Source organism: Microtus ochrogaster, linkage group LG3, assembly GCF_000317375.1.
Source record: "Microtus ochrogaster isolate Prairie Vole_2 linkage group LG3, MicOch1.0, whole genome shotgun sequence".
NCBI lineage: Eukaryota > Metazoa > Chordata > Mammalia > Rodentia > Cricetidae > Microtus > Microtus ochrogaster.
This window is the reverse complement of record NC_022029.1, coordinates 18,834,446-18,846,764: the sequence shown is the minus strand read 5'-3', so window position 1 is coordinate 18,846,764 and position 12,319 is coordinate 18,834,446. Positions and strand designations below refer to the sequence as shown.

Sequence of the window (12,319 nt, the reverse complement as noted above, 5' to 3'; positions counted from 1 at the left end):
TGTGTGTGTGTGTGTGTGTGTGTGTGTGTGTGTGTGTATGTGTGTGTATCAGTCCCATGGATTTGTTCTTTTCCATGTACCTGAAAAGAATCTCATCATTTTGCTTCTGCGGTCAGGCCTAGTTAAGGGCCTACAGAACACACAATGCCATTCAATTTTTTTTTCTTTTTTTGTTGATTTCATCTTTTTTCATCCCTTTCCTTTCTTGAGAGTCGTGTGTACCCAGTTGTATTTGTTGTGTGGATGAAGGACAGGGCACACACAGCTAAAGGGTGTGTTTAATACTGCTCTCTCTCACTTTGTAGGGTGGAAACTTTAGCAGGTTACTCTACAGGGCCTGAGCGCTTTGAACATTAAGTCCCAATAGATCTGTCATTCTTTATCATCCATTCCTCTCTTCCATCACTAGCTGTACCTTGGCAATACTATTCCTGCTTCTGGGCTCATCCACTGAGGGAGCACCAGTGGATGGGCTCCGTGATGTCCGGGACCACTGATTTCGCACAATGTACCCTCGAGAGTCTGTGTTAGGTACAGGTATTTCTTGAGAACCCTGTGTAAGAGAAGAGACCCAGATATTTAATTCTTAAACACCTACTCCTTATATGCGTGTGCCCACAGAATAACCGTGTCAGGCCTAAAATCAGCAGCAACCAGTGGGAAGATGCTTGCCCCCATTTCTATGACCCTTGATTTATTCTAGGTCCTTCTAGGTCCTTGTTGGACTGTTCTTGCTTTGGCCCAACCCTGACTTCAGTATGAAGTTACAAAGTGGATATCGGCTTAGAAGAACATGAGCATCCAATATTAAGAAATCCTTGTGGGTGGTGATGCTTGATCTATCTCAGGCGCCCGTCCGTGGCAGTAGGAATAGGATCTATCCCTTGTGCATGAGCTAGCTTGTTAGGGCTCATTCTCTATGGTGGGATGCCATGCTCAACCTTAATGGAGGGGGGAGGGGCTTGGCCCTGCCCCAATTTAATGTGCCAGACTTTGTAGACTCCCCATGGGAGCCCTTACCCATTGGAAGGAGAAGATGGGGGGAATGGGCTAGTGGTGAGGTGAGAGGGGCTGGAGGGGGGGTGGGAGGGAGAACTGCTGGTGGAATGTAAAATGAAATAAAAGAAAAAGAAGTCCGTGCAGTAGTTCAGAGTTCCCACCCGTGACTCTTCTACTATGGCACATACCAGAGTTGATCACATCTCCACCCAGCAACATTCTCCCTTAAAGACCAAGCTACTAATAAAGGTTAAAATTTCACAGCTGTGATTTTACTATCCTGTAAAGTGGGGGCACAGGCACCCAAGCCCCGGCTGCTGCAGGGACCTGTGACAGCTACAGCAAGTGCCTACAACCTGCCAGCCTGTCTCATAGTGACGCCTTGGGGAGGAGGCAAGTGGACTTGTTCCTGTCCCGTATCCTTCCCCTACCCAGGGTGCCTGGGGCTCCCCTCCCAAATGAGTCATGAGATCTCTGCTCACCCTGATCATGGTGATCTGCCGGCCCTGCTCCCACAACAGGCACATGTGAATATAAATACGTATTGTGCGACAGGGGCTAGTTCCCTCAGCTGCACAAAGGCAGCGTCTACAGGCGTGGTGATACCGCATGGGGCAACATCTCAGCGAGTGATTCGGGTAGCCCGCACGCCTCATCTGAAAGATTGTGCAGAAAATGGGTCAATGAGATGGCCAGACTTCCCTTCCCTCCCTAATCTGAAGGGACCAGTCTCCTCCTGTTGGCCGAGTAGAGGAGACTGTGATGATGTTTCTATACTTCTCCTTCTGCGTTAAACAGGGGGACTGTGGACTGGAGGGAGGGCAAGGGCCAGCTTCTCCTGAGTGTATCCCTGACGGCTTCATTGGACCTTAGTTACCCCATGGTGTGGATCTGAATGGTTCAGGTGTCTCTTCTGGAGTTTTTTTCTTCTCATTCGCTTTTTTTTTTTTCATTGTGGTTTCTGCTCTCTCTTTTGGCTGTGCTGTGGAGAGTAGCTCACCTGAGTGCTCAGACGAGCGCCAGTTTTGTCAGGATCCTTTCTTTTCTCTGCATCTAGACTCTCTTTTGAGTACCTCATCCCAGGCTCATTCTTAATATGGAAACAAAGAATGTTTATTAATTTTGGTTCTCAGAGACATTAGAAACTTTGGGTTTGGAAATAAAAAGGGTAAGTTATGTCTAAACGTTGTCTCTTTGCCAACATAAAAAATATGTAAACACAATTTCTTTTTCATTCTAACAAGTATAAGAATACATTTTATAAATAAAAATTACATAGGCATGTTGCTATATGACTCAGTCATTGCATAGGCTCAGAATATGAGCAGTGTTTATCATTAAAAATGATAACATGAGAAATGTAACCAGAGTCTTCCAGGGGTCAGCAACTCTGGGATTCCAATATTAAGTTGGTAATGCAGAATACCTGTTTCTCCCCCTCTGTTTTTCTTAAGACCGCTAATTATGGAACTTTTCATTTTTCCATATAGAACAGAAACTCATCTAACTGACCCTAACCAATATTAACCTGATTTTTACAAACAATGACTTTAATCTTGTATGAACTTATTGGCAGAACATATTCTGAATGTCAATGTTTCTTAGCATCTATCTGAAAAAGGAATTTCCTATAAACAAGTTTCTGGGGGAAAATCAAGTACAGATAGGATGACCATTTCTTTCATGGAAGCATAATTAAATATTGATGGTTTCATTTTTAACTGGGAGGTACTTATTAGAACACTGTTTGTACTGATGTATGCTAATTTGTTTGTACACCACGATTAATATTCGTGTTAAATGTCTGTTTCTGGAGCTCCACGTGTGAGTTAGACCAATGTTGCCACAGAGCCTTCTGTGTTCATTCATTACTCCCTGTGCCTGCCTGCCCAGTCTAGATGAATGACAATGTGACTTCAAGGAGTGGCTTAGCTGCATAATTATTGAACTGACTGAATTCTCTCCATCAATTAATTCCCATGCCCCCATTTCAGTCTCAATAATATTCTGTTACTTCTAGCTTCAAAAGATATTTAACTCCAACCCTTCTTCAGCTCTGTGCTAGGTCACAGGTCATCCTTCTAGGCTTTTAAAGCCTTGCCATTTCCAAATTCATCTCTGTAATTAAATGTAAGCCAACTTCATTCCTGGATCAACTCTATATTTACCCAGGCACACCAGGAACCTCAGGATGGACCCCCCCTCCTCCCACTACCTCCTACTTCATTTTCTCCACCCTTTGCCTTACATTCTACTTAAACTAAGTAGCTTTTCCTTTTGGCATTTCCGTGTAAACCATTTTTCTCTTCAGTAATCTTCAAAGCTCAGCTCATCCCAGTCTGTGTCCAGAACTGAACGTTCCCCCGTGTCTTAATACACATTTCGCCGAGCTCCGAACTGTACTGTTTATATCTCTGTCCTACAGAGTGGTTGAACTTATTTCTTCATCTTAGCAGTGAGCATATGCTCAGCAAATGCTGGCTTACTAGGGTGGCCTACACTCTCCCAGTCCACCTCTTTCTTCTGTTCTCGCCACTCCCCTTTATGTGTCACCGTGATCTAGGCTTATTTGTTTTTTCAGAGCATCCCCAGAGAGAAAGGATGGACTAATGTTTACATGTCCTCCGCCTCCCGGTAAGAGTCGAGGGCATGTCACTCATTCACCTTCTTTTTCTGTTTCAAAGATGTTTGACTCATTTCTTCAATTGTTGGGATGCTTTTGTTGTTATCAAAATCTTCATCTCTCCAACCCCATTTCCTATCACCTCGCTGCTTCAGTCTAGCTCTGAATTTAGAATGCCAAATTTATGACATCATGTGTGATTCCATGGTAACTAACTGATGTCACAAATACATAATTATGCTTTTTTTTTGGTGTGTGTGTTTGAATAGAGCCATGGCCTTCTTTCCTGTTTCAACATATCTACTTACAGCCATTCTCCTGAAACTCTAGGAGTTGATGTGAAAACTGCTCACATGTCTCCTATGCGGCAATATCAGTACTTATTAGTCTTCTAAAACCTTACTCTGACACTCCTCATATTCATTCTTGGTTCTGTACATCTTCTGGTATTGTTGAAATGAAAAGAAAATGCATTTGTGGGCTCAAAAATCGTCTTTTTCTGCAAAACTGGCAACTTCTTGATAGCTGAGACTCGATTCTAGTTGTGAAGTTTTGTTCTGAGCTTCGCTTTAGTGTGTGGCTCACTTTTATGGTGGCAAAGACTCTGAAGGAAACTACTGTCAAAGCTCCTCCCTCTGGCTGGACATAGTAGGATATTAACTATACTATCCACGTCTATCTACCTATGTAGAAAAATTTAAATAATTTAGAAACAGTTGATATATAGTTATAAAGTCAGAATATAAAAACACTTGTTGACCTAGATTTATGAGCTATCAAATGTCAATCTTGTGGTTCCTCCTATCCCCCACATGGTAGTCTTAGTGGAACAAGCACGGTGAAGTAGCCAGTTGACACATGCCACGCTGTGGGGAAAGGCTAACTTGCTTTCTACAGGTGTTGTGGTTATAGCTCAGTAGCATTTGACTACAGGAGAAAAAAGTTGTACAGAGATGATAGCTTAAACCAGACTTATTTCTTGCTGGACTTTCTAAACCACCCTATCAACTTTGTCCCATTTCTTCTATATTTCTCCAGCTAACCCTGCAATTACATAGTTCAAATATTTCACAGTGTGTGAAAGAATAGGATTCTTTTTTTTTTTTAAGACAAGGTTTCTCTGTGTAGCCTGGCCATCCTGAAACTCACTATAGACCAGGCTGGCCTCAAACTCAGAGATCCACCTGCCTCTGCCTGGACTGCTGGGATTAAAGGCATGTACCACCACTACCTGGCTTAGAATATAATTCTAATAAGTACATAAATTATTTTATGGATTAAAATCAAAACGTATAGCTATGTTGTTTCAATTCAATTTCTGAAGGTGAAATTAAATAGCCCTTTCATGCTTATTTTTAGATTTATTTTCCTATATTATTTTCTACTTCTTAACTTTGTTATTAAGCATGAAAAAGCACACATATGCATAGAAGGTAAGTCATTTATTTGGCTACGATTCCTTTCTCCAGAAGTTTAACCTTGCTCATAAAGGCAAATTGAAACATCATTATGACATTTTTGTGTGGCCTTCGAAGACCACCTCTGACTGGTTTTAATGATTTAATTATCATTGCCAGTTCCAGTTGTATATAATTTTTAAAGGAGATCCATAAAGGGATTGGAAAGGAATGTTAGAGAACCACAAAACTTAGAGAGTTGTAAATCTGCATTCTTTATTTCTTTGGAGCAAATACATTCAGTCCGTGCAGTGGTCACGAAGGTCTACCCATTGATTTGACAGTACTTTTCTCAACAGGACATTTCAGAAAGATTTCTGGGGCATAGTTTCCACCGGGTCATGCTTCCTCTAGCTGTTATTTTCAGGGACCATCGTGACATACATCTCTTGAAATTTTTGGAGATATTAGTAGACTTTTGGTTAGTCTGGAGCTGTTCAAAGTGTAAGACAAAGATCGAGTCAACAAGGAAATTGCTATTCAGGGAAGACCGCAAAGGTTGGTTTTCTTCACCGTTAATACCCTGTGGAAATAAATATGGCGGTGAGTGGCTCTGTTTCCTTAATAGATTTTTATGTCCCGAGGTCTACTTATTTTACTGAGTCTAAAGACACAGGAACACATAAAAAATGTCAACAACCCTTACTGCTGTATTTAACGTGCTTTCAGTTATGCAGAAACACAGGCTTAGAGGCGATGAGACTTCAAAAGTTTCACCATCATCATGGGTTGCATGCTTGCTCCCAGGAAGGCCCCTTCCCAGTCTGCACTGCCCTACCGCTGGAGTGTCCCCACGTGGCTGAAGCTGTTGTCTGATAATGGGAAGATGCAGATTTACAAACTGGTCAAGAAAGGCCTGATTCCCTCCCAGATAGGCGTGATCCTGAGGGACTCACATGGTGTGGCACAGGTTTGTTTTGTGACTGGTGATAAAATCTTGAGAATCCTTAAGTCCAAAGGCCTTGCTGCTGGACTCCCTGAGGATCTCTACCATTTGATTAAGAAAGCGGTTGCTGTCTGAAGGCATGTTGAGAGGAACAGAAAGGATAAGGATGCTAAATTCAGTTTGATTTGATAGAGAGCAGAATTCATAGGCTTGTTTTGTAAGACTAAGCGGGTCTGCCCACCCAACTGGAAATAGGAGTCACCCACAGCCTCTGCCTTAGTGGCATAAATTCTGTTGTGTATAAAGCAATAAAATCACTTTGAATTAAACAATTTTCAGAACTGACTGACAAATTTGCCAGCATCCATGCACAACTAGAAAACATCTAATTTACACTAAACCAGAAATGTATTACCATTGATGCAGTAATAGTGTTCATTACTAAATACTGAAAATAAAATTGAAATATTTCTGCAGAGGGTTCATCTGGCAACGTTAGCTTCACAGCAGGCTGACACTACTTACTAACAGTTCAACACAATGGGAAGCAGATCCATGCTGGTGTCAGAGAACAATCTTTATTAAGCAATGAAAGTAATATATAGACAAAGGACCCTCCTCCATCATGGGGTACCTCTGGAGGTCACTGGAATCTCACATCCAGTCTTTCCCACTCTGAGATGATACAAACAATATCTTCAAGCTGTGACTTGGACCATAGAACTCAATGTCTCTGAATACATGTAGGCAAAGTTGATGTTTCTTCCATGACAGCTCTCATCTCAGCTCATCTCCCACAGCATTCTCTTTGTCTTACTGTCTCCAGGTCTATGAGCGAAGAGTCGTCTTAAGTCAAGACAGTTAAACTCAATGTTCTGTCTGCTTAATGGACCCCATACATCTGCATGGCTCAACTGCTCACTTCACCTGGCCTTCTGAACCCATGGCACCTCATAGAGGTCTCTATTGTCAAAACCAGCACATTCCTTTCATTACTTTTATAACTCTTACCCTGTTTTACTTTTATTAACAACTGTTTTGACCTGACTCGATTTCACAAGATTTTATTTATGGATCATATCTCCTGGACTCACTGAAGTGAAAGGAGGTTTTGAGAGATGGCCTGTGTATCTTTCTCACATCTGTTAATTCATGTTCCAGAACAATTAACTAGCAGGCACTTTGCTAAATGTTTGCTTAATGGATACATGAATCTATTAGGGAAGCAATTTATTAGCAATGGTGAGAAAGGCGCAGGGCCCTGTGTGAACAGTACTGGTGCAGGTGGGAGGGAGAGGTCATTTTCTTATGTGTTAGAGAGGCAATGCCAGTGCACAAGGTGTGAAAAAGAGAATTGCTATATTTCTTGGAAGATTTCATTTTATTATTAACCATGTGTATGTGTGTGTGTAAGTGTGTGTGTATACAAATGACCTAGGAGGTCAGAGGGATCAGATCTCCCTGGATCTTAAGTTACAGGTGGTTGTAAACTGTCTGTTGTGGGCACTGGGAATCAAACTCTGGTTCTCTGGAAGAGAAGAAGTGATCCTAACCATTGATTTATCTCTCTAGCTCCTAAATTAGTAGTCCCGGCTGGTCTCAAACTTGTGGTCCTTCGTATCTGCCTCTTCCAACACCATTGGCTGTTTCTTTTCCTTACTTGCCTTTGTAAGCACTTTATCCAGGGAATAGTCATCATCATACTTGAGAAGGCATCAGATTATGTGGAGAGCCTATAAAATGAGATTTCTGCAGGTTAATTAATAATTTAATTATTATATATCCACTCTTGGAATACTAGTTAACAGTTAAAAGATAAATCTATTAATACAGCCAGTCACATAGATTATTTTCTAGAGAAAAACATCTTCAGAAGTAGTAGACTGTGTGATTCCATATGAATACTGTTCTTAAAATGACATATTATAGTAGAGGTGAAGAGCAGACTTGTAGTTGTCAGGATTAAAAAGCGAGTCAGGGCAAGTGGATGTAGGTATAATAGAATAACATGGAAGATATATTTTGGTATCTTGATCCTATCAATATCAGTATTCTGGATGTGGTATTGCTGTATGCTGTTACAGGATGTTACCACATACTTCTTCAGTTGACTTTACCTTGTTAAGTCTTTGAAACATGGGGCTACTTGAATATTGTTCAGGTTGATAATCAGTGATGTCCCTCATTCATTCAACAAATACAGGCAATTCTGGGCATTTGATTTGAAGACACATCCTGGTTGGTAAGAGGATGGCCTAAGAAAGTTAATAATATGCACAGAAGTTTTGGAGCAGGTGCTTAAGTCCTTTAGATCCTTTTGTTTGCATGTCTTTGGATGGTTAGTGTAGTTTTTCTGTTTCCTCTGAGGTCATTATTTTCCAAACTAAAATTGAACAGGCCTGGGTGGTCCTCTAAACCTAAAGGGATTCAGATTGCAAAGATAGATGTTGAGTATTTCTAAAATTAAATATAAAAATAAAGTTGATACAGTTGCTTTTGTATAAATGAAGATACCTTTTATGGTTGATTTCCAAGAATATCTAAAATGCTACATTCTGTTTTTGAAACTGGATCTTACTATGTGGCCAGATTAACCTTAGTTTCTCCATTTTCCTCTCTTCTCCTCCCATGTACAGGATAATGGGTTCATACCACCATGGCCAGTATATTTAATTTATCATTATTTCTTTTAGGTCTAATGGTTTTGAGTTAAAAAAATCTGCTATAGTTATATGGTTAATCTAGGAGTCGTGTGTGTGTGTGTGTTTGTGTGTGTGTGTGTGTGTGTGTGTGTGTGTGTATGTGTGTGTGTGTATGTAAAGCTTGTGTTATTATATCAGGATTTTAAGGAGCAAAGCAATAGCATTCATCCAAGACCTTAGGGGATCACAGCAGCTTTTTTAGTGATTTAAACTCTGGGGTGTTGTTATCCTGAGTTTGGGTTGAAATTGTCATGGCTGATATAGCATAGGCCGTGAGAACAAGCAGCCTTATGCATATGAAGACATATTGTATAGTTTACACTGATTTCCAATTTTTAAAAACTAGAAGGCATTACAGAGTGACACAACTTGTCTGAAATCCCAATGTGACAACTGGTGCAATAGCGATTCCATTTCAGTCCTACGGGCCTCTAATGTTTATAATAGTATCCTTCCTTGTCTACAGTGACCATGTCTTTTACATCTAACATCACAATAGGTCACCTGAAATCCAGTGCAGTTAGTTAGAAAGACTTAAGAACTGGATCAGATGCATTTACGGTTTCCAAGTAGGAGCTTTAGCCAAGGACCCTGTGTCTCTCCAAATCTCAGGGTAGGATGGGGAGAAGCCCACCGTGTTGATCATGTTCCTGCACACTTGTAGAATATTTTTACCAGAAGCTATGAAGTGGAGATTCCTTGTTTAAAATTTTACTAAAAGCCAAGTGTCTATACCAAGATCTTCTTAGGTTATGGTGACATCAACATTGTGTGTATGTGTGTCAGGGGGAACAAGGCTGTGTTGTACATGTCCTACAGATTCCATGCAGAAAGGAGAGTGTTCTTCAGATGTCTCCAGTGAAGAATAAGTTGTCATTGAAGTTCACAGTTCTTGGTCCAGTCCATACTGGTTATCCATACATTAATTGAGGGCTTACCATGGAATCAGAGGAACAAATAACTCTGTCTATGAAAACTGAGATGGAGTATTTGATGGACTCGGAAAGAAGTTTTTTCATGCAAAACATTGGTAATCTAGTAAATAATTTAAAAAATTCTACCGAAAAGGATTGCAAATGTAAAGATGTTCCATTAAACATAAAGCTTTAAAAAAGACGGTATTAATAATCTTCTCACTTGTAAAATAGGAATCAAACTCTCTCTCTCTCTCAAACACACACACACACACACACACACACACACACACACACACACATGCATGTGTGCTCCAATACCCCAATAGCTTTATTGTAAATCTGAATGTAGTCACGGAGGTAAAAATACATAAGAAGCCCATTTTTTCCCCAATAGCAGAATCTGTCTCAGAGTTGAACACTAAACATTCTATCAATAACCCACATCCCCAGCCCAGACATTCTTATTAACATATCTCCAAGACAAGCAGTATACAAAACATATCTATAGATTGGATAGGGAGAAAAGATGTATTGGAAGACAGCTAAAAAGCTTGAAAATCTGCTTTGTTAAACAGAAGTTGGTGGCCACATTTTCGTAAAGGCAAGATAGTTTGGTCCCAATGCAAAATTGGTATCTTGTTCTTTTTACAAAAATCATGACTTTTTTCCCCTCCACTTTTCATGCAGTTTAGCCCAAATGGTCCATATTCACCCTTTTTTTTCCAACCTGCCTTCAACACCCACTCTTAAGTAAAATTAACAAATGATCCCATTTTTCCCATTAGTAACAGCCATTAGCAGGAATGTTCAACACCCACCAGCCTTAACCCAAACCTAATTAGTCGCTGCTGCCTGCCACCTCCTACTTACAAAGCGCACCTTTCTTTCCTTGGCCCAGCTATAGCTCTTCTCAAAACAGCATGTGAAGAACTCTCCTCCTCAGCCAACTCTGCCTCACGTCATTAATCAACTTTCTGGACGCCTCATCCAGGGTGGGGGCTGTTTCCTGCTCGTGCTGGCCAGTTGAACAAGAGCGAAGTGGGACTCATGTGTATACATTGTACAGCAGCGGCTACATCTGGAAATACAGGATATACAGACAGAAAGGCATGTGTCCCAGAAGCTTGTCTGTAGGTAGACCCATTCTATGTGACACTCGAATTCTGCTGCTGTCAATGGCATGCTTTCACTGGAACAGCATAGAGAAGACCGCTTTATCCTTTACAGACTCAAGAGGGAGACCCTTGATCTACGAAGGAATGCTGGAAAAGAAAACGTTTTCTATATTAGATAGCTTTCAAAAGAATAAGCAGAGAACTTGAATCATCAGCACATGAGGGTTCATCTTGATGTGCCTTCACTGTCATTTTCTGTACAATGGGGGCCTGCATGTCTAGGAACGGTGACATCCCAGTGGCGTGCTCACCTCCTGGAGTGACACATTGCTAAGGAATGAAACAGCAATTATAGCTCTGGCTCTTAGATTAATGCTGCTCCTTGCTATGTGTTTCTGTATGCTCTAACCTCCCATCTTTTCCTTTATAATCTAAGAATGATGGTGATACTCACTTCAGAAGGGAAAGGAGGAATCAAGTATGATACTTAGAACAAACATCGATACCTGGCCTCTTCCCAGGACCCCTGCCTCCCCACTCACCAGAATAAATATAGTTTAGGGGCTATGGCTGGGTTTTCCTCTGGATCCTGAGGCCACCTACAGAGGGCCCTGCCCTGAACTCCAGTGTCCTATGGACAAAAGACGGGGGATATTGCCTCTTTGTTTTTCTTTGGCCTGTTTTTTCTTTGGGGTCTGTGGGATTTCCTGGCAACAGCCCCCTACATGGTGAGAAAATACGTGTTTGCTATTTGAAGAGTATGTAGTGTACTCCTGGGGTCACCTCACTACCCACTGGCAGTAACTACAGAGTGTCGGCAGGTGACAAATGCCCCTGATGGCAGCACATCTCAGCCTAGAGTCCCAAATCTGCTCCTGCTTGGATTCTGTACTTTGGTGTTACAAATTGGCAAAGTAGCTTTAGTGAAATGGTTTAGTTTTTAAAGATTTGGCTCTGACATAGACAGCTTCCTTGTCTTTTTTCAGTTAGTGCCTTTGGGTACCTACCATCTCCTCCCCTGTAAAATAAAAGGTACCACTGCTTCCCTTGTGTCTGTTTTTGGTAGATGCTTGCTGCTCTCTGAGCAATTTGGGAAATTGATACTCATTTCAGCCAGTCTTATCTCTGCTTATAGCTTCATTGGTGATTCCGGCTTTACTGTGCCTTTTGTGTTAACTACCACATTAAACAATTAGGTTTTCTTCTTCTTCTACATTATGAGTATGAGCTCATAGACATTTCTTTTGTTCAATGGGTGTACATTTTTGCCACTGTTATGTTTCTCAAGTTTATCTCATATTTATCCAATAGAAAACTTTTTGTGTCTGTCTCAGGGTCCTTTTAAAACTATCCCTTATTAATTTTAGTATTTTGTTGCATTCTAGAATAATAAAATTTCCTAGAATTATCTTGCACAGTCTCTCTTTCAGCCCCCAAATCAGTTTTTTCACCTCAAGTGTGTTTGGTGCTTGGTGTGGGAATATATGTGTTGCTTTTATTGATTAATAAAGAAACTGCTTTCAGTCAATGGCTTAACAGAATTTAGCCAGGCTGGAAATTCTCTCTCTCTCTCTCTCTCTCTCTCTCTCTCTCTCTCTCTCTCTCTCTCTCTCTCTCTCT

The 12,319-nt window shown here is 40.9% G+C and overlaps 1 protein-coding gene and 1 pseudogene across 3 annotated transcripts in view; one reads left to right on the top strand and one right to left on the bottom strand.

Moving 5' to 3' along the window:
- Positions 1–3,696, bottom strand: part of Nt5c1b (5'-nucleotidase, cytosolic IB) — a 17,834-nt gene extending 14,138 nt beyond the window's left edge. For 2 of the 3 annotated variants that reach the window (XM_005360600.2, XM_013351269.1), the window contains exons 1-3: positions 3,664–3,696; positions 2,000–2,089; positions 416–553 (exon numbers count right to left, since the gene is read on the bottom strand). In XM_005360600.2, coding sequence (XP_005360657.1) covers positions 416–553; positions 2,000–2,089; positions 3,664–3,696 — 261 coding nt within the window. Of the gene's footprint in view, positions 1–406; positions 554–1,999; positions 2,090–3,663 lie in introns of all 3 variants that reach the window. The other variant, XM_005360601.2, reaches the window with a different exon arrangement.
- A 2,107-nt stretch (positions 3,697–5,803) lies between these two features.
- Positions 5,804–6,253, top strand: LOC101998798 (annotated as a pseudogene).
- The last annotated feature ends 6,066 nt before the right edge of the window (positions 6,254–12,319 follow it).